The following is a 23,583-nucleotide window of genomic DNA, read 5'->3' on the forward strand; positions in this document are numbered from 1 at the left end:
GGGTTAAGCATCCCATTATTAGAATGCAATCTGCAATTTTTATGTCCATGCTGCATTTTTATCCGCAAACAAAAAAAAAATTACGGAAAAAAAAACGCAGCATGTTCATCGATTTTGCGGAAAATCTCCGGATTTGCCACTATATAATATAGTAGTGGGAAGCTGCGGAAAAATATGCAAAAAAACCCGCGAAAAAACAACGCGAGCGGATTTCCTGTGAAAGTAGTCCGGTTTTGTTCAGGAAAATTCTGCAATGTGGGCATATAGCCTAACAGTTTCAAAACACAACTCATAAGTAACAACGTTAACAATACAATCATTAATGCAAAATAAGACAACCCTGCTTGTGAGAGCTTACAATCTACAATGAGGTGGGGGAGATACAAAGTACAGGTGTGTATTTACAATGATATATATACAAATATGGTCCAGCCATCTTGAGGGATAGATGGAGCTGGTGAATGGGCTACACATGCACACTTACACATAAATTGACTTAGATTAGTGAATGATACGCTGCTCTGAACAAAAGCGTTTTGAGGGAGTGCCTAAAACTATGCAAATTTTGGATAGTCCTAATTTCTTGGAGTAGAGCATTTCAGAGGATTGGCGCAGCGCCGGAGAAGTCTTGGAGTTGGGAGTGGGAGGTGTGGATTAGTGCCGAGGTTAGTCGAAAGTCATTTGTAAAGAGCAGCAATCAGTTAGGCTGATAGACAGAAATGAGGGAGGAGATGTAGGGGGGGTGCTGCACTGTGGAGAGCTTTGTGGGTGAGAACAAGTACTTTGAATTGGATCCTATAATTAATGGGCAGCCAATGTAAGGACTGGCGAAGAGCGAACGCATCCGAGTACCAATTAGCCAGATGGATGACCCTGGCTGCTGCATTAAGTATGGACTGTAGAGGGGAAAGTCGAGTAACAGGGAGGCCAATTAATAGAGCATTGCAGTTTCCAGGCGGGAGTGGATCAGAGCGACAGTGAGGGTTTTTGTTGTTTCCCTGGTGAGAAGAGGGCGGTTTCTAGAGATGTTCTTTAGGTGTAAGTGGCAAGAGCAGGCAAGAGATTGTGTATGGGAGGTGAAGGAGAGATTTGTGTCAAACATAACACCCAGGCAGCGCACCTGCTGCCGGGGTGTTAATATGGTGCCACCCATGGAGAGGGAAATGTCAGATTTATGGAGGATAGTAGACGGTGGGAGCAGAAGTTCAGTTTTGGAGAGGTTGAGTTTCAGAAAGAGGGCCAACATGACGTTGGAGACTGTGGACAGACAGTCACCTGTGTTCTGTAGAACAGCTGTGGTAATGTCAGGGGATGACGTGTATAGTTATCTGTCATCGGCATAAAGATGGTACTGAAAGCCAAATCTGCTGATGGTCTGTCCAATTGGGGCCGTGTAGAGAGAGAAGGGGGGCAAGGAACTGGGGCCTGAGGTACTCCCAACAGCGAGAGGAAGAGGGGATGAAGTGGAGCCAGCGAAAAAAACACCGAAGGAGCAGTCAGAGAGATAGGAAGTAGTGATGAGCGAATATACTCGTTAGGGTACCGTCACACAGTGCCATTTTCATCGCTACGACGGCACGATTCGTGACGTTGCAGCATCGTATAAGTATCGCTCCAGCGTCGTATACTGCGGTCACACGTTGCAATACACGGCGCTGGAGCGATAATTTCATGACGTATTTGCGATGTAGAAGCCATTGTTTACTGTGCGCACATCGTATACAACCTGTGTCACACAATGCAATCATGCCGCCACAGCGGGACACTAGACGACGAAAGAAAGTTTAAAACGATCTGCTACGACGTACGATTCTCAGCGGGGATCCGGATCGCAGTAGCGTGTCAGACACAACGGTATCGTAAATGCATCGCTGGAACGTCACGAATCGTGCCGTTGTAGCGATCAAAATTGCACTGTGTGACGGTACCCTTACTCGAGATTTCTCGAGCACGCTGGGGTGTCCTCCGAGTATTTTTTAGTGCTTGGAGATTTAGTTTTCATCACCGCAGCTGAATGATTTACATCTGCTAGCCAGCATAAGTACATGTGGAGGTTGCCTGGTGGCTAGGGAATCCCCACATGTAATAAAGCAGGCTAAGAGATGTAAATCATTCAGCTGAGGTGAGGAAAACTAAATCTCCAAGCACTAAAAAATACTCGGAGGTCACCCGAGCGTGCTCGAGAAATCTCGAGTAACGAGTATATTCGCTCATCACTAATAGGAAGAGAACCAGGAGAGAGCAGTGTCCTTAATGCCAAGTGACTGGAGCCTAGAGAGTAGGAGACGATGGTCTACAGTGTCGAAAGCTGCAGAAAGGTCGAGAAGAATGAGCAGAGAGTGGTCACCATTACATTTTGCTGTCAGAAGGTAATTGGTAACTTTGATGAGTGCAGTTTCTGTCGAATGTAGGGGGCGGAAGCTGGACTGTGAAGTGTCTAGGAGGGAGTGAGTGGAGAGGTAACAGGTAAGGCGGGAGTAGACTCGGCGCTCCAAGAGTTTAGAGATGAAAGGGAGATTGGAGACTGGTCTGTAGTTATTTGTGCAGGATGAGTCGAGAGCGGGTTTCTTTAGTAATGGAGTAACGATAGAGTGTTTGAAGGAGGATGGGAAATGGGAAAATGCCTGAGGAGAGGGAGAGGATAAAGATTGTAGTTAGGTGAGTTGTGACAACAGGAGAGAGAGACTTGAGTATATGTGAGTGAATGGGATCGGTAGTGCATGTAGTTGGACGAGAAGAAGAGAGGAGTCTGGAGACTTCTTATTCTGTGATGGGATCAAATGTGGAAAGTGAGCCAGGGGAAATGCAGGGAGGGATGGAAGTCACAGCACATGGTAGTTGGGATCAGATTTCTTGACTGACATAATCTATTTTCTCTATAAAGTGGGAGGTCGGGTCATCAGCACAAATGTCTGTGATAGGGGCTTGTGCTTTTGGACTGATAAGTGAGTGAAAGGTGTCAAAAAGTTTCTTGGGGTTGTTGGCTAGTGAGGAGATCAGGGTGGTGAAGTAGGTCTGTTTGGCTAGTTGGCTAGGTGAAAGGCAGAGTTATAGGTTCTTAACATAAATTTGAAGTGGATGAAATCTTCTGGTGTGCGAGTTTTCCTCCATAAGCGTTCAGCACTCCTAGAGTATCGCTGGAGAAGTTGACTTTGCGATGTGAGCCAAGGCAGTTTTACTTGGTGTTTGGAGGTTCTGAGGGTGATTGACGGTACTTGGTCAATGGTGCTTCTAAGAGTGTCATTGTAGTGGTGTACAGCCAGATCAGGACAGGAAAAAGAGGAGATTGGGGACAGTGATGAGTGTAGGGAGTCTGAACGTATCTGAGGGTTAATGGCTTGTAGATTTCTGAATGTGTGGTAGGTAGGAGTGTGCTGGGGTGGGCAAGGATTTGTGAGCGTGAAGGAGAGAATGTTGTGGTCAGAGAGGGGGAAGCGGTGAGTTATCTAGGTAGGAGATTGAACAGAGCTGGACAAAGACCAGGTCAAGGGTGTTGCCGTCTTTATGTGTTTCAGAGGTTGAAATCTGTGAATACACAAGGCCTATAATTATCTGTATGTAAAGAATGAATTCAGTCTCTTTATGTGTTTCCTTCAGATCTATCCAGTAAGAGGACAAAACCAGAGAGATGTCACCGTCCTCCTCTTCCACAGGACTGTAAACCAGAAGATCCCAATGTTCCTCAGGATCATCAGGTAGATGGAGAGAAGGTGTCATGAGATCTCCCCTATGTGAAGGACTCGTGCTTAGTCTTGTTTTATCCTCCAGTATTATATGTTTTATACTTGTGTAATGAGAAAGGTGGAGATGGCAAGATTAGAGCTGATCATAGATGTGACTTCTCCTTCTGTCTGTGACTATTACAATATTTATTTCAGGGTGAAGATCTGACCCATATTAATACTACAGAGACATATGTGAGGGGTGATGAGCGGTGTAAAGAGGAGATTCCTACATATGGCTACCCAGGTGAGTAGTAACCACTAAATGCAGAGAAGTCACAGATTCTACTGTAATTATACGTTGAATTTCTAGTGGCCTTTACCGGTCCTGGAAGGACAGTCAAGTGAGAAGCCAAACTGTTTTGAAGTCACCAAGAAATATGTAGGCAGATCAGGAAAGGATTTAGAAGTAGGGTCCGGTAATAATCTGCTCAAAACCAGGTAACAACTTAGCTCTGGTAATAACAGATTTTGACTCTTAAACAATGAACTAAGTGACCCGATGAATTTAGTGCAGCATCTCCACCAGCGCAACCATGGACTATATTGCAAAGGCTGCTTAGAAAAGTGACATTACAGAGTAGTCATGGTTAGATGTGGCATGACAGCATATGAAATTCTTCTATGTACAAAGGTGTTTATACCTGTACACAATTTATTATTGATACCCTGCTTTACGTGATGTGTTGTATGAGCTCACTTGGGAAGAATAAACATCTTGATGCAGAAGTGAGCAAACTTTTTTGAAATTACCATACTGCTAAAAATAAAGATAATTTTATCCCCACCTGCGTGCGGGCACCAGGCAGCATAATAGCACAGTTAACCTGCATATTGACTGCATATTTCCAGGTTAACAACATTATTTCTAGTGATGGGTTCCCTTTAACATGGCACAAAAATGTACCAATAAGAATGCTCACAACCCGGGCGTAGAACGGGTTCAATAGCTAGTCCTGATATATGGTCCACCATCCTTGTATATGCTCCTCCAGCTTGGTATGTGCTCCCCCATCCTGGTATATGCTCCCCCATCCTGGTGTATGCTCCCCATCCTGGTATATGCTCCCCTAGCCTAGTATATTCTCCCCCATCCAAGTATATGCTCCCCCATCCTGGTACATGCTCCCCATCCTGATATATGCTCGCCCATCCTGGCATAAGCTCCCCTAGCCTGGTATATGTTCCTCCATCCTGGTATATGTTCCTCCATCCTGGTATATGCTCCCCCATCCTGGCATAAGCTCCCCTATCCTGGTATATGTTCCTCCATCCTGGTATATGCCCCCCATCCTGGTATATGATCCCCCATCCTGGCATAAGCTCCCCTAGCCTGGTATATGTTCCTCCATCCTGGTATATGCCCCCCATCCTGGTATATGATCCCCCATCCTGGTATATGCTCCCCCATCCTTGTATATGTCCCTCCAGCCTGGTATATGCTCCCCCATCTTTGTATATGTCCCTATAGCCTGGTATATGCTCCCCCAGCCTTGTATATTCTCTCCCAGCTTGGTATTTGTCTCCCATCCTATTATATGCTCCCCTATCCTGCATGCGCTGCTGTTTTTCTATACATCCATACATACAAACAAAAAAACAATAAACCTTTCCCCCGCTCCGTGTCCATGTGTTTCATGCGTGTGGCAACCATGTGCCGCATCAGTATCACATGTACCTGCCCCTGTGAATCAGCGGTACTGTTTGCGCTAATCCCTGGCGCCGAGTGTTGCAGACAGCTCACATCATTGTCCTCTGCTATGCCTGCGATCAGTTGAAGCAGAGAACAATATTGAGAGTTGTGTTCAGCCCCCGCTGTCTAAATAGAGTGCAAAATTTAGAATAAAATAAAAAATCACATTATAGTCACATTAAGGGCTTATATTCATCTGCGAGGAAAACGGACAAGTGTAATCTGATAAAAAATCAGACCTGCACTCTGATCAGTGTTATTTCATGAACATGCTGCGACTGTCCTTGTATCTTGGATGACACTCGTCAGTGCAAGTCAATGGGTGCGAGAAAAAAAATCATACGTCACTTGGACCATGCAAATGCCGTCTGATTTTTACACACCCATGTCCTTTGAAAAGCCGGCCATTCATCTGCCGCATGCAGTAAAATCACAGCGTGACCCAACAAAATAGGATAGATATAAAGATGTCAGTCACATATAGAGTACAGTGTGTGCAGCTTTCTCTACATGTATTTTACTACTTACTAAATTATGTTCTGGAAAAAAAAACTGGTGTGTGGTCCCCCGACAATTTATTAACCAGCAGAGGGAAAGCGGACAGCTGGGGGCAGATGTTTATAGCCTGGGAAGAGGTAATACCTGTGGAGCTTCCCATGATATTAATATCAACTCACAGCTGTATACTTAGGCTTCTTCCCTGGCGCTCGTCACGCATGCCACACTTATGCTGCAAGTAGTACACACATGGACACTGACATCTCCGGTACCGGAAATATCAGGATGTGTGAAAGAGGCTTTATAGCGGGTTTTTATTTTTGACTGCTGTCACACACTAAAAGACGCGTTTTATTGCAAAAAAATAGTTTTTGCATCACCACATTTTGGGAGCTATAATTTTTCCATACTTTGGTCCACAGAATCATGTGAGGTCTTGATGTTTGCGGGACGAGCTGACGTTTTTATTGGTACTATTTTCGGGCACATGACATTTTTTGATCGCTTTCTATTCCGATTTTTGGGAGGCAGAATGAACAAAACCAGCAATTCATGAATTTCTTTTGGGTGGGGCGTTTATACCGTTCCACGTGTGGTAAAATTGATAAAGAAGTTTTATTCTTCGAGTCAGTACGATTACAGTGATACCTCATTTATATCTTTTTTTATGTTTTGGCGCTTTTATACAGTAAAAACTATTTTATTGAAAAACTAATTATTTTTGCATCGCTTTATTCTGAGAGCTATAACTTTTTTATTTTTCTGCTGATGGAGCTGTATTGCAGCTTGTTTTTTGCAGCGTAAGATGAGTTTTTTAGCGGTACCATGTTTATTTATATCCATCTTTTTGATGCGTTCCACTTTAAGTTTGGCGGTATGATGATAAAGCATTGTTTTTGCCTCATTTTTTATTTATTTTTTCTATGGTGTTCACTAAAGGGGTTAACTAGTGGGACAGTTTTATAGATCAGGTTGTGGCGGATGCGACGATACCAAATATGTGTACTTTTATTGTTTAGATTTTTCTTTCATTAAAATATTTATTAAGTGATAGAATATATATAGATTGTTTTTATAATTATTCTTTAAAAAAATATTTTTACAATTATTTTAAACATTTTTTTTTTTTTTTTTTACTTTTTTCTAACATTTTTACTTAGTCCCACTATGGGACAATCATTTTTAGCAGCATCTGCAAGCCATAGAAGGTGTTAGCGCTGCCCTGACAGGGAGACTTGATGATCATGCACTGCACATGATCAACAAGTTTGCTAGGTTGTCGTCATGACGACGTTGGGTCACCATGGCAGCGATCGGAATCCCATATCACACCGCGGGGTCTCCGATCCAAAGGCAGAGGTGCTGTCAGCCCTTTTGCTGGCTTCTGGAATGCTGTGATCATGTTCAATCACATCATTTTGGGGTTTAAAGTGCCAGGAGCGGTCTGTTACAACTCCTGCCATCTAGTGCCGGGTGTCAGCTGTGAGAATCAGCTGACACTCGGCCACGATCGCCCGCGCACCCCCCGTGTGCGTGGCCGATTGCTCAGACGTAAAATACTATCCGTGGTCAAATAGGCTCAGGTCACATGGACAGAATATTATATCTGATGCCAGAAAGGGGTTAATAAATCTAAAACCATAAGTCAGATATGCCAGATCTCCAGTGAAGCCAAATTAAGAGGTTACGCCCTCAAATTCACAAGCGTTGGAGAAAGGAATACACACAGGTTGTGAGCAAATCACTTTTCTGACTTATTGAAACAGGAGGCAGTATTTTATACCATTTACAGCAATGTAACTCAATGTAACTCATGTAGCCCCCCTGTTACCCAGGGTCATGCTTTATTTACCATGTACCCAGATCATGTTCTTGCTGACTATTGAAAACATTTCAAATATGATAAGAAGTATAAAATCCTTGAATCGGAGACTATAAGGCTACTACATTATAAGAATAAATTCTAGCAATTAAAGGAAAAACATTAACCCTTCTATATTACTCACTTCATCTCCCAGTCCACTGAAACCAATGTCCACTGTAACAGAATTAAAAGAATAAACAATAATATTCCTCACCTGTCTGCCGAGATGATACTAATCCATTTGTCACATGACGGGCCTAGCTCTGCTACATCTAGATGGCAGGCTGCATTGTTGCATGATGAGACTATGCAGCCTGCCATCCAGCAGAAACAATGAGCTGTGCATGCTTGCTCAGCTCAGTGCCTCGCGGTGAACTCTCTTCACCTCACTGACTTCACCACGAGCGTGAGAAAGTTCTCATGCTTACAATGCCGTCAGAAAGGTCCTGCGAGTTCACTACCAATGAACTCAGTTCAACTTAATAACGTCAGCGCTATCGCCTTGGGAAGAGTTCTAACGGCACTCACACTGACGTTAGTGAGTTGAACTGAGTTCATTGGCTCTGAATTCCCATGACCTTTCTGGCGGCACCGTGAGGGTGAGAGCTTTTTCACACTGGTCTGATGTCAGTGAGATGAAAGGAGTTCACTGTGAGACACTGAGCTGAGCAAGCATGCACAGCTCAGTGTCTCTGCTGGATAGCATGCTGTACAGTCGCATCATGCAACAATGCAGTCTGGATGTAGCAAAGCTAGACACTTCACAGGACAAATGGATTATTATCTTCAGGGCAGACAGGTGAAGAATATGGTTGTTCATTATTTTAATTCTGTTACAGGGGACATTGGCTTCAGTGGACTGGGTGATGACGTGAGTATGGTTTAATTTAGGTTTGTTGAAGGAGTTTGTGTCATTCTTTCATTTCAATTAAAGGACTTTATTCTGGGTGTATGTTTTTTTTATGCAATTTGACTATGGGGTTGGTAATGGGGATGTCTTATAGACGCCTCTTCATTAATAACCTCTGGGCTTGATGTCACCTGACAATACAAAGGTGCCATCAACCCCTCCAACCATCAACCCACTTGCCACCGCAGCAGGGCAAGTGAGAAGAGCGAGGTTAAGTGTCAGATTTGGTGCATCCTGTTGATGAGCCTTTTCTTGGGTGGCTGAGTGCTGATGGTTTTTAGTCTAGGATGGGGCCAATATACATGTCCCCTTCCCAGGCTATTAATATCAGCCCACAGCTGTCTGCCTAGCCTTTGCTGGTTATTAACCCCTGTCAGGAAAATGACTCATTTTCCATCGTTTCGATTGCACATACAGAGCTATAGGCTGCAGCTCCTTGGTTTTTGAATGACATGCTGCCCCTCTGCCATTAGGCTTGTGCAGTTAACACTGAACTCCTCATGCTGCATTCCCCCCTCACAGCTGCACTCTTTCCCCTCCCTTTTTCTTCCTGTGGGGATGTCCACTTGCCCCTCCCTCCTGCTTCTCAAGCTGGTGTAATGTGAGACCATGGTATGTCTAGCAACACAGGATCTGTTTATGACCCTAACTGGTTAAGGGCAGTTCTTCTAGCACATGAATTTAAACTTTCCTTTGTTCATTCAAACTCAAATGTAATAACACAGAATATTCATAGAGGAAGGAAACATATTTTTGGAAACTGCATTGTTAGAGCTATCTACAGGTGGGTTTTGCGACTTCTGCACCTATCAGAAATCAAATAAAGTGGATTAAAATAAGAACTTATACTTATCATTCCATGGCATGCCATGTGGAGAAGGGGGGGGGGGGTACCTTCCCCAAGAGAAAATGGTCTATCAGCACAGCTCCTAGCTGGCACCCCAGTCAAATGACACGCCACTGAGTCAGCATCTGAATCTGAGCTTTATAGCTTTCCTTCCGCTGACCTCACTGGGGGAGGCTGAGCTCTAGGATATACGCCCCCTTTTGTACAGTTATCATCAAAACTTCTGTTTGCTATAACTCTGGGTGGAAACCTCGCAACGAGACGACAGGGGTATCATTCTTCTTATTAAGAAATTACCTTTCTTTTGAACAATGTATATCTAGGTGTTACCTTGAAGCATATACCCTTTATTTTGTAATTGTCTGTATGTACTGTATTTTGTCTATTTTGTAAAATTTTTTGTAAACACTGCCTCTTTTCTGGAGTAAATCTATAAATTTCCTAGTTTCATGTCTCCTTGCACTATAACGTACCGCCACGACCTCCACACTAATTACACTACCGTGTGAGCTGCCTCCTGGCCCGATATTGATATTAATGTAGAACAAGGAGCTCGTGGAAGCACAGTGTTCTGGGGATTTTGGAGACTGACTGACCTGAGGATTAGGGGGGCGCCAGAGAGCTGCAAGTTCCAAAATGGAACTGAAGGGGTAAACAAAAGTTGTGGGTGGTTATAGGGCTCTTGACCACTAATAAATAGCAAATTTGTGACAATTGGTGGGATATAATAAATCCCTGACAACTGGGGGGGCAACCTCACAACCCCAGTTCATGACAACCCCTTTCCGACATCGGGCATACATTTACGCTGATGTCGGACTCTCTCCCTTTGATGTGGGCTCCGGTGGTGAGCCGACATCTTTCCCTGGACTTGTCAGCTGTTTTAAACAGCAGACATGTGCCCCGAATGGCCACTGGTGAAATCGCGATCAACCCACGGCTATTAACCCGGTAAATGCTGCTGACAGCGGCATTTAACAAGTGGTTCTGGCAATTGTGCTGGAAATCCACCCACTGGTGACCCACGTGACATGATCACGAGTCACCGATGGGTTGGCATGACAACTGGAGGTGTCCTGGAGACCTCTATGGTTGTCACTGCTGGCTTGCTGTGAGTGCCATCCAGTGGTCGGCACTCATAGCAAGTGAGTAATTCTACTACATAGAGGCAAACTGATCATCGCCTCTATGTAGCAGAGCCAATCGGGTTTTGGCAGCTTCTATTCTCCAATGGAGACTATTGAAGCTTGCCAAAAGTAAAACAAAATTTAAAAGAAAAAATAATAAAAAAAATTTGAAGTTCAAATTATCCACCCTTTGCCCCATTCAAAATAAAACAATGAAAAAAAAATATACACACGTGGTTTTGCCGTGTTCAGAATCTCCCGATCTATAAAAAATAAATGGATTGACCTGATCGCTAAACGACGTAGCCAAAATGCCAGAATTTCTTTTTTTCGGTCGCCGCAACATTGCATTCAAATGCAATAACGGTTGATCAAAAGATCGTAGCTGCACCAAAATTGTATAATTAAAAATGTCAGCTCGGCACGCAAAAAATAAGCCCTCACTAATGATGAGCGAATATACTCGTTGCTCGGGTGGTTTTCGAGTATTTGTGACTGCGCAGAGATTTCGTTTTGTTGAGGCAGCTGCATGATTTACGGCTGCTAGCCAGCCTGAGTACATGTGGAGTTGCCTGGTTGCTAGGGAATCCCCACATGTAATCAAGCTGGCTAGCAGCTGTAAATCATCCAGCTGCGGCAAGGAAAACTAAGGGCCCCTTTCCACTTGCGAGAAACTCGTCCGTGTCTCGCATGTGGAAACCAAGCTGTGGAGCCGGAACTTTGGAGCGGAGCTGTGCAGCCGCATAGGAACACATGGAGCTGCACGCTCTGCTCCAAAGTGTCGGCGCCACAGCTTGGTTTCCACATGCGAGATACGGACGAGTTTCTCACAAGTGGAAAGGTGCCCTAAATCTCCGAGCAGTCACAAATACTCGGAGACCACCCGAGCGTGCTCAGGAAAACCCGAGCAACGAGTATATTCGCTCTTCACTAGTTCTCACCCAATCTGAGATCACAAAAAATGAAGATGCTACGGGTATTGGAAAATGGCGCAGTTTGGAATTTTTTTTTTACCACTTAGATAAAAAAAGAACCTAGACATCTTTGGTGTCTATGAACATGTAATGACTTGGAGAATCATAATGGCAGGTCATTTTTAGTGATTAGTCATTTTTTGGAGGGGTCTCCCATTATAATAACCAGTAAAGGCTAAGTATACAACTGAGAGCTGATATTAATAGCCTGGGAAGCTCTATTGGTATTACCCCCTTCCCAGGCAATAAACATCAGCCCAAAGCGGTCAGCTTTCCCTCTTCTGGTTATAAAAATGATGTCCATGCAATTTTTTCAGAAAAATAATCATTTAATTAAATACATGTACAGTAAACTGCACATGCATTTACTAATTATACAGCTGGCAAAAATTGAGACCACTGCAAAATGTTCAGTTTATCTGATTTTTCTCTTTATAGGTTTATTTTTGAGTAAATTGTAAATTGTTATTTTATTCTATAAACTACTGACAACATGTCTCCGAAGTTCCAAGCAATAAATTTTGCATTTATTTTCTGAAAATGAGAAATGTTCAAAATAACAAAAAACATGCATTGCTTGCATACCTCAAATAATGCAAAAAAAAAACAACAAAAAACGATCATAATCATTTAGAGACAACAATACTAATGCTTTAACTTAGGAAGAGTTCAGAAATCAATATTTTGCGGAATAACCATGATTTTTAATCACAGCTTTCTTGCGTCTTGGCATGCTTTCCACCAGTCTTTCACACTGCTTTTGGGTGACCTTATGCCACTCCTGGTACAAAAACTTAAGCAGTTCCTTGTTTGTTTGTTTTTTTTAAACCAAATATTTTTTATTGTGCAAAAGAAATACAATAAAATCCATTTAAATAACAAAGTGCATCAGTGTTTTTGATTTTAAAGAAACAGACCCACCCACCCCCCTCCCCCTTTAAAGACCAACTCCAACCATACAATACTCTTGGAAAGAAGAGATTAAACATTACATACATATTTACTATTAGCATCATTTTACCACCGCCCCTCAGTTATTCCATCCAGCCATGGCTGCCACAGCTTTTGAAAAAACCCCATTCTATTCCTCTTATTATATATGCTTTTTTCGAGCTGGACAATATGATTCGCTTGTGCAATAAACTCTCGTCTAGTAGGAGGTTCCTCCCTGATCCAATACCTTGCAATCACCTTTCTCGCAATGAACAATAATCTAGCAATTGCCATTTTGGCAGTTTCGTCGGTCAGGATTTCCTCCACGTACCCAAGTACACACACCACCGGATCCCTAGGAATCGAACACCCATAAATCACCCCTATCTGGTTCAGCATGACAACCCAGTATGCAAACAATCTGGGACACAGCCACAACATGTGCAGTATACCCGCCTGAGACTGGGAGCACCTAGGGCACCCAGAGTCGTCTCTGAGCCCAGCTTTAAACAACATGTCAGGTGTCCTGTAGGCCCTATTTATCACATATAGTTGCGACAGTCTCCCAGGTTCACTCATTGACAGCCTGGGTATGTATTCCAATATAGACTCCCACCTATCATCGTCTATTTGCCCCAGTTCATCCTCAAATTTCCCTCTGGCCTTAATAGGGTAATCCATTAGAAAGGTATGTAGTAAATCGCCATATACTTCGGATATTGCCCCTTTTGTTCCGTTGTTATTTAGTATAAAGTCCAACATTAGATCCTTCTGAATCACTATAGGCTCTCTTTTTTTGTGCCTGAAATGCGTGCTGAACCCGTCTATATTGATACAACTTTAACCCTGGGAACTGAAATTCCTGCTGCAGCATATCAAAAGATTTAAGATTCCCGTTATGAATCAACTGACCTATCAACCCAATGCCTTTTTCCCTCCATTCTCCCATTCCTTCCATATGATTAAATTCTTGAAAAGAGAGGTTATCCCAGATAGGCGAAAACTCAGTGAATTTTACAACCCCCTTATACGTTTAATCGTCTGCCATACCTTATGAATTAAATTTATGGTGTGAAAACAAGTTCCCAACTTCTTAAATATTCCTGCTTCTAGACCCTGACCCAAGGGCCACCTGCCAATATGTACCAGGCTATTATGCCCCTGACCTTTCTCAAGTCCTCCCCCCCCCCCCCCAATCCCCTAAGATGCTGGCTTTGCGCAGATAAAAAGTATAACCAGGGATTAGGCAGGGCAAGTCCCCCTTCGTCTTTAGGTCTCTGCAGTATCTCCTGCCTAATTCTAGGGTTCTTCCCACCCCACACCAATTCCCCAAATAATGATCTTAGTTTACGAAATCTGGTCAGGGGGATCCATACCGGAGAGTTATGCAAAATATACAAAACCTGTGGCATCACCACCATCTTAAGGAGATTTACTCTACCCACCACCGACAAATGTAGCCTATTCCAAGCTGAGATTTTGGCGCGTAGTTTGTTTATTAATGGCTCAAGATTAAGCTCCTCAAATCTAGTTAAGGGAAGAGAAACCTGAATCCCCAGATATTTAAAATGCTACACCACCCTTAATTTCGTATTCTGCTCCACCTCCCCCGTACAATCCACTTCCCTATCCACCTGCATAACACTTGATTTATCCCAGTTGATAATCAATCCAGAAATTTGCCCAAATCCTTCAATTAATGAAATCACATTTCTTAAAGGCTCCCCAGGATCCTCAAGAAAAAGCAAAATATCATCGGCATACAGAGCAATTTTCTCCTCCATTTTCCCATACACAAACCCCTTTATTAACTGAGACCTTCTGATAGCCGCTGCCAGTGGTTCCACCGCCAGAGCAAACAGCACCGGGGGCACCCCTGCCGCGTACCTCGAAACAGTTGAAAGCCTTCCGATAGCGCGTTGTTCACCCTAAGTTTAGCCACTGGAGAGGAGTATAGGAGTCTCACCCATGACACAAAAACTGGCCCAAACCCAAAGCGACCCAGAACCGACCACAGGTATTGCCATTCTATACTATCGAAGGCTTAATGTGCATCGAGGGAAACTACCACCCTCCTACCAGCATTCTCCGCCGGTATCTGCATATTGAGGAATAGCCTTCTCAAGTTGATGGCAGTGGATTTATTAGGCATAAAGCCTGATTGGTCCGAATGGACCACCTTTTCTATCACCCGAGTCAGTCTGTTCACCAAGGCCTTAGCCAAATTTTTAACATCTGTTGTCAGGAGTGATATCGGTCTGTATGACTCCGGCAACCGTGGGTTTTTATCGGGTTTAGGAATGACCACAATAGTGGCCTCCCTCATAGAAGCAGGCAATATTCCCCTCTCCAGTGACTCCTCAAACACCCCCAACAATCTGGTCAACAACTCTTCAGAAAGGACATCATAGATCTCAACAGGGACGCCGTCAGCCCCCGGAGCCTTCCCCCCCGCCATTGACCTCAAGGCACCCTCCAACTCTTCCACCGTAAGCGGCCTATCTAACGAATCTCTATCCTCAGCTTCCAGCCTAGGTAAGTTTGCCTCCTCTAGAAATCTATCAATTTCAACTTCCCTCTGCCCCGTGTGTGATGCATATAATTTACTATAAAATCCCTTAAACCCTTCCAAGGTTTGGGCCCCCCTGTGTTACAATATTACCATTTTCTAATTCCAGAGCATGTACATGTGTCGAGTCCCTCTGAGCAGACGTCACCACTGATAGCAGGTGACGCACCTTCTCCCCTTCCGCATAAAAGGCCTCTCTTTGGAAAGCTCTCGCCCTCTCTGCTTTGCGTAAGTGTAATTTGTTAATCTCCTCCTGAGCCATCTTCATACGGTTCATGGTGTCCTGAGAACGTAAATTGCTCAATGCAGCCTCCGCTGCCTTCAATTCCTCCAATATGATTTTGTCAGACTTCCTTGTTTTTGTTTTATGCCTAGAAATCTCTTTAGATAATATTCCCCTCAAATAAGCTTTCATGGTATCCCATACCACATGCTTCGCTGCGCTACCATCATAAAATTTAAAAAATTCCTCTATCTCTTCCCCGATCTTTCCCATGTCAAGAATTTGTAACCAGAAGGGGTTAATTTTCCAACCCAATTTAGCCACCTCCCCAGGGCCTTCAATTTGCAGTGTTACTACCAATGGACTATGATCCGACAGTACTCTATAATCAAAAAGAACCTAGCACTCAACTTGATGCCTTTAGAGTGAGTTTTATTGTAGTGGTACACAATAAACGTTTCGGTCCTACACCTGGACCTTCGTCAGTAACGTACTGCAGAGTAGAAGGGGACAAAAAGGGTCAAACGACACAAAGAAGCGGCGTCTTATAGCTGAACCACACAGAAGCGGTGCTGTGGAGACTGTGGCTGGTTGTGGCGGGAGCAGACGCGGATTCCAGACCAGCGGTGGAATCCACGTCTGCTCTCGCCACAACCAGCCACAGTCTCCACAGCACCGCTTCTGTGTGGTTCAGCTATAAGACGCCGCTTCTGTGTGTCGTTTGACCCTTTTTGTCCCCTTCTACTCTGCAGTACGTTACTGACGAAGGTCCAGGTGTAGGACCGAAACGTTTATTGTGTACCACTACAATAAAACTCACTCTAAAGGCATCAAGTTGAGTGCTAGGTTCTTTTTGATTATGGTTTAAGAAGGTGTGGGAACCTAACCTTAGCACCACTCCTTCCAGTAGTGCACACGGCAATTTTGTCCGACAGTACTCTAGGCATATAGTCTATCTCCTGTACCATCCTATCCATTCCTTCATTACCCAGAGCCATATCAATACGGGATAGAGAGCCATATGTCGCCAAATAACAGGAGAAACAGTATGTACCGTTATTACGAACTCTCCACAAGTCCCTCCATGCCACTTCTTTCAAATAGCTACCAAATGCTGTTAAATTCCCCTCCTTCCTCAACATAGCATGCTGCCCCCTATCCCAGTGGTCATCATTAATATTGTTCATATCCCCAATTATGAGCAATGGAACTCCTCCCCACCTGCCAGATATATTTAGGATTTCCTGTAGTTTTTTCCCTGAGTACGGTGGAGGAATATACACTGACACGACACATAACAGCTTAGCATATATCTTACACACAAGTAATACATACAGTGCCTACAAGTAGTATTCAACCCCCTGCAGATTTAGCAGATTTACACATTTGGAATTAACTTGGCATTGTGACATTTGGACTGTAGATCAGCCTGGAAGTGTGAAATGCACTGCAGCAAAAAAGAATGTTATTTCTTTGTTTATTTTTTTTTTAAATTGTGAAAAGTTTTTTCAGAGGGTCATTTATTATTCAACCCCTCAACCCACCAGAATTCTGTTTGGTTCCCCTAAAGTATTAAGAAGTAGTTCAGGCACAAAGAACAATGAGCTTCACATGTTTGGATTAATTATCTCTTTTTCCAGCCTTTTCTGACTATTTAAGACCCTCCCCAAACTTGTGAACAGCACTCATACATGGTCAACATGGGAAAGACCAAGGAGCATTCCAAGGCCATCAGAGACTAGATCGTGGAGGGTCACAAGGCTGGCAAGGAGTACAAAACCCTTTCCAAGGAGTTGGGCCTACCTGTCTCCACTGTTGGGAGCATCATCCGGAAGTGGAAGGCTTATGGAACTACTGTTAGCCTTCCACGGCCTGGACAGCCTTTGAAAGTTTCCTCCCGTGCCGAGGCCAGGCTTGTCCGAAGAGTCAAGGCTAACCCAAGGACAACAAGGAAGGAGCTCCGGGAAGATCTCATGGCAGTGGGGACATTGGTTTCAGTCAATACCATAAGTAACGTACTCCACCGCAATGGTCTCCGTTCCAGACGAGCCCGTAAGGTACCTTTACTTTCAAAGCGTCATGTCTACAGTTTGCTCATGATCACTTGGAGGACTCTGAGACTGACTAGTTCAAGGTTCTCTGGTCTGATGAGACCAAGATCGAGATCTTTGGTGCCAACCACACACGTGACGTTTGGAGACTGGATGGCACTGCATACGACCCCAAGAGTACCATCCCTACAATCAAGCATGGTGGTGGCAGCATCATGCTGTGGGGCTGTTTCTCAGCCAAGGGGCCTGGCCATCTGGTCCGCATCCATGGGAAGATGGATAGCACGGCCTACCTGGAGATTTTGGCCAAGAACCTCCGCTCCTCCATCAAGGATCCTAAGATGGGTCGTCATTTCATCTTCCAACAAGACAACGACCCTAAGCACACAGCCAAGAAAACCAAGGCCTGGTTCAAGAGGCAAAAAATCAAGGTGTTGCAGTGGCCTAGTCAGTCTCCTGACCTTAACCCAATTGAAAACTTGTGGAAGGAGCTCAAGATTAAAGTCCACATGAGACACCCAAAGAACCTAGATAACTTGGAGAAGATCTGCATGGAGGAGTGGGCCAAGATAACTCCAGAGACCTGTGCCGGCCTGATCAGGTCTTATAAAAGACGATTATTAGCTGTAATTGCAAACAGAGGTTATTCCACAAAATATTAAACCTAGGTGTTGAATAATAATTGACCCACACTTTTATGTTTAAAATTTATAAAAATTTAACTGAGCAACAAAACTTTTTGGTTTGTAAGATTTATGCATCTGTTAATAAATCCTGCTCTTGTTTGAAGTTTGAAGGCTCTAACTTATTTGCATCTTATTAAACCTGCTAAATCTGCAGGGGGTTGAATACTACTTGTAGGCACTGTATTGTCCATCACTATCTATTACCACCTCTACCTCCTCGAACGGTACACTTGTATGCACAAGTATTGACACTCCTCTAGCATAGGCCGAGAATGTCGCATGATATGCCTTTCTCACCCATCTTTTCTGCAATACACCCGTCTTTTCTTTTACTAAATGAGTCTCTTGAAGGCATATCAGCGAGGGTCTCTGCTTCAAAATATATTGCAAGATAGCATTACGTTTGGTATCATTCGATAGACCCCTAATGTTCCAGCTCAAAATTTTAACTTTATCTTCCATCATTTTGCATAATGGTAAAACTGCTCAACTTCCTTCCGTTGGTCTCCCTTAACCCCCCACCCTGAGCCCACCTACCCAAAACTCCCTCCCAAGCCCTCATTATACAAAACAAAACCCTAACCTTACCCTTCCCTACCCTCAATAACTTCCTCCCCCAAAACTTTATACCAATCAAGGTAAAATTTCCTACTCCCTCTCTGTATGAGAAAGGGGAACGCGCTGTCGCAATCCCAGCAGTGGCTCAAAAGCCGACACCAACCCCCAATAGGTTAAACACTCTCCTTCGGTCACTCCTCCCTGCGCCCTTTAGAAACAGAATATAAAAACAGTTGCGCCGCCGAACACAACTTTAACACACAGGAACCACATATCAGATTCCTCTAGTAATATATCAGAATCAACCAACAACTTAGTTTTCTTCCCCTCCCACAACTATCACAATAGCTTGAAGTTCACGTCTGATCCTCCTCAGCGGGTCTTTTCTGCTCCAATACGTTTTGCATTCAAATCCAGCCAATGAGACACCTCCTCAGGGGTTTGAAAAAAGTGGACCTTTTCCATGGCCACCACTCGTAATTTAGCTGGATACAGCATAGAATAAGCCAGTCCCAGTTCACGTAGACGCCTTTTAGCCTCTCCAAACTTCATCCTGAGCTTTTGTACAATCGTAGAATAATCAGGGTATATAGATATTCTGTTGCCATCAATAGTTAATTCCTCCATATTCCTGGCCCTTCTTAGCAGAATATCCCGGTCTCTGTAATTTAGGATTTTGGCTAGAAAGGTCCGTGGGGCGGAGCCAGGAGGCAGCGGTCTGGTCGGCACTCGGTGAGCTCTTTCAACCGCAAATAATTTTGTGAGACTGTCTCCTCCAACCTTAGTTTTCAGCCATGTCTCAATAAAGTCAGTGGGGTTGTTTCCTTCCGCCTTTTCAGGCACACCAACAATTCTCAAATTGTTCCTGCGTGAACGATTCTCCAAATCATCAGTTTTGAGCTCTAACTCTGCAATGCGTTGGACATACTTTTTCTCTCTCTTTGCCAGTTCCGCAATCTGATCTTACGTACCACCCACACGTTCCTCCAGCAATTCAACTCTACCCTCCATTTTATGCATACCTGAGCGAAAAGAGGCCACCTTCCCCTTCAGATCATCCACCTGGACAGTTAGGGTTGTCAATGCAGTCTTACAGAATATTACTGCAGAAAATATATCCCTCAGGGTTGGCTCTTCACCCCCATCAGCACACACATTCCCCAATTGTACAGCATAGTCCGGGGTCAGCTCAGTTAACTCAGTCAGTGGAGCATTCCTCATAGCTGGTATTGTACTAGATGTTATGGGGGAACCACTCATCATTCTCTCTGCCTGTGCTCCAGCCTTCTCCCCCACCTGCTCCCCCAAGTCCGTCACTCCTCCTGCCAACTCTCCACCGCTTCCCTGCATTAGCCGTCCTGCATCTTCAGTTCTAGCGAATTGTTCCAGCTTAGCTATTACCTCCAGCCGCTTCTGATATGCGGCATTAGCCTTTGCCGCTTCTTCCACGGCGCTGTCGGCGCCATCTTGGGAGCGCGTGCTGCCCGCCATCCCAGGTTCTTTTTGCTTTTTCCGGGTCATCCTGCGGCTCCCACTCCTTGCGGCTGGCTCTCTCCGGTCCCCAGGTACTCAGGAACACTTTCGTCGGTGCTTGGCGTTCGGCGGCGCCACTAGAGTAAATGGATCACCGTTCGGGCAGCGGGAGAGGTCCGGCACACATCCTCTCACATCCCCTGCTAGGCCACGCCCTAAGCAGTTCCTTGTTTGATGGCTTGTGACTATCCATCTTCCTCTTGATTACATTCCAGAGGTTTTCAATGGGGTTCAGGTCTAGAGATTGGTCTGGCCATGACAGGGATTTGATGTGGTGGTCCTTCATCCACACCTTGATTGACCTAGCTGTGTGGCATGGTGCATTGTCCTGCTGGATAAAACAGTCCTCAGAGTTGGGGAACATTGCCTGATCAGAAGGAATCAACTGTTTTTTTCCAGGATAATCTTGTATACGGCTTGATTCTTACATCCTTCGCAAAGATTAACCTGCCTTGCTGAAGCATCCCCAGATCATCACCGATCCTCCACCAAATTTCACAGTGGGTACAAGACACTGTGGCTTGTATGCCTCTCCAGGTCTCCGACTAACCAGTAGACGACCAGATGTTGGGCCAAGCTAAACTTTAGACTCAGAGAAGATTACCTTACTCCAGTCCTCTATGCTCCAATCCTTATGGTCTTTGGCAAACTTCACCCTGGCACTCCTTTTACTTCTCATCAATTTTTCTAGCTTTACATGACTTGAGTCCTGCCTCTAGGAGCCTGTTACGAACTGTTCTTGCCGTGCACTTCACCCCAGCTGCCATTTTCTATTCCTTCTGTAGGTCACTTGATGTCATCCTACGGCTGCTGAGTGACATTCGAATAAGATGACTGTCATCCCGGTCAGTGGAGAGTCGTTTTCACCCTCTGTCGGTCTGTAGCTTTGTTGTCCCCAATGTCTACTGCTTGACCTTGTTGTAATGGACTGCCGTCTTAGAAATTTTAAGCATGGAAGCAACTTGACGCTCACTGTGTCCCTCTGCTAGTAAAGCCAGAATTGAGCCCTTCTTTTCTTCACTCGACTTTTCTTTTCAACTCCTTTGGCATGGTTAAAAGTTATTTTTTCATTTCTATTACTTTAGGGATATTACTAGCACTTGTTTTGCCCTCCATCTTGTCCTATTGCAAGAGGATTGTGAACACTACAGCAGTGTTTTTTTTTTATACTTTCCTTAGCTAAATATGATTTGGTTCAGGTCATCACCTAATCAGAAGCACATTAAGTAGAATGAGGTATACTCTGGTTGGAATTCAACTGACACTGGAATGGAAAGGCTGTCAGACATGTAGAGAACCTGATTTTTATAAAACTGCAGTGTGCAGTGGTCTCTTAGTTTTTGCCAGAGCTGTATATGTGATTGACATCTTTATATCAATCTATTCTATGTGTATATGCTGTATGTAGTCTATCTATTGTATCTGTTCTATTATGTCGGATCCTGCTGTGATTGTACTGTATGTGGCAGATGAATTGCCGGCTCGTTATATATAAATATATATATAAAATATATATATATATTGTAACGTAGCGCCTACTACGTGTCTTCGGGGACACTCGCTTGGCACGGGATTAAGGCACTCGGGCACGGTTTTCTTATAAAACACAGTCTCTTAGGTTTATTTCACACAACATAAACCACATCCTCAGGAACTTGGTAACAGCTTGAACACCATCTGGACATATTCAACTTCACCACAGTTCATCACTGACCCCAGTTAGCATAACACATGGACCCCTGTCCGTTACCTGTTGGCGACCTTCAAAGGTTCCTGGACACCTCTTGGCCTCAGAGGTGCCCCATACACAATGTCTCTCTCTCTTTCTCTCTGACCCCGGTCAGTATAACACACGGATCTCCATCCGTTACCTGTTGGTGCTGCACAGGTTCTCGGATACCTCTCTTCCTCAGAGGTATCCTTCAGACGTTCTCACTCTGTCTTTCCTTTTCTCTGACCCCGGTCAGTACAACACGAATCTCCATTCATTACCTGCCATTGCCGCACAGGTTCTCGGATACCTCTCTTCACCAGAGGCATCCTTCATACATTCTTTCACTCTGACCCCGGTCAGTACAACACGGATCTCCATACGTTCAACAGCCTGGTCTGTGCGAAGTCCAGAGCCCCTGCCATGTGCTCTTCAGGGAGCCGACACTCCCAACACATGGGGCTTTCAAGGACCTTCCAGCTCAGACAATTCAGGTCTGCACTCAGAGCTCATGTGACCAGACATCAGTCAGATTATATGGAACTAACCACTCCCCTAGATGGGAGTGTGTGTGTGTGTGGCTAGTTTGACCCTCCTATCTCTCATAACTAGCCCTGCCAATCTCCCTTTAGAACTACACATTTACATGTGGGACTACTGGTCCCAGAGCACAACACAACTTCAGACTGACAGTGCAGAGTATCCTCCTCTGCGACACACATACCGGCTATCTACAATTCTGCCGGACTTTGTCTCATCACAACAGCTATATCTTCCATTACCATGCATTCCTACGGCCTCCATACGCCTCCATGCGCACTCTGGGAAGCCCATACAGCGGCCCCTAACTGTAACAGGGGTCACTACACCACATATTCCCCCCTCTGTTCAAACCCATGGGGTTGAACACTTGTCACACACCCGGGATCTCGAGACCGGGTACGCAAGTCACCTTGCCCTACCAGTCGAGACGACCGTCTCAGTCAGATGTGAGCATCCTTCATCATCACACCCTTGTTAGGTTTTTCCCACCCCCAGCAGTCAACATGTAGGCTTTGAGTTTTAGCCCTCAAGTCACCATCTGGCTGTGTCAACAGATCTTTAGTCACCACATTTTTGCTACAAGGTCTTTGACCTATGTCACTCATCCCTGAGTTAACGGAGGTGACACTACTTCTTTCATTAGGCTGGGTACTTCCATCCCTTTCTTTGTTCACATTTCGGGTCATATGTGGCAGCCATCTTCCATCAATTGAACACAGCAGTCCTGTAAGGCGCCGTCCTTCAACCCTTAACTGCTCCATTTCCTTCAGATACACCATACGATATTCCAGCAGAGTCCGTATTTCACCAAGACTCTCCTCTGTTCCCACAACGAAGAAGGGAACCATACCCTTTTCCCGGGGTAATTGGTCTTCATGGACACCAGGTATTCTCAACCTTACCACTCCAGACTTATCCACCATTTCTTGCATGGCTTGACCATTCCTTCCAATGACTCTTTTTACCATAGAGACGGGTACCTGTATTACACTTTCCTGAAGACTCCGAGCTTTTCTCACATGCTCCAGTCGTCTAGCAGCGTCTTCATTCCGCAATTGGATCATCCACTTTGTGCGCACATATCTCAAGTGCATGTCACTCAGGGTAGCTACCCTCTTAGCTGTGACACCAGTTGTGGACA

At 44.6% G+C, this 23,583-nt stretch overlaps 1 protein-coding gene across 2 annotated transcripts in view; it reads left to right on the top strand.

The window, feature by feature from the left end:
- Positions 1-23,583, top strand: part of LOC143767252 (uncharacterized) — a 329,672-nt gene that overhangs the window by 31,689 nt on the left and 274,400 nt on the right. The window contains exons 5-6 of one of the 2 annotated variants that reach the window (XM_077255456.1): positions 3,598-3,695; positions 3,879-3,969. The exons of the other annotated variant lie outside the window; for it this stretch is intronic. Of the exons in view, the coding sequence (XP_077111571.1) occupies positions 3,598-3,695; positions 3,879-3,969 (189 nt within the window). The remainder of the gene's footprint in view (positions 1-3,597; positions 3,696-3,878; positions 3,970-23,583) is intronic. 2 annotated transcript variants of the gene reach the window in all.

This window comes from Ranitomeya variabilis, chromosome 4, assembly GCF_051348905.1.
Source record: "Ranitomeya variabilis isolate aRanVar5 chromosome 4, aRanVar5.hap1, whole genome shotgun sequence".
In the NCBI taxonomy this organism is placed as follows: Eukaryota; Metazoa; Chordata; class Amphibia; order Anura; family Dendrobatidae; genus Ranitomeya; species Ranitomeya variabilis.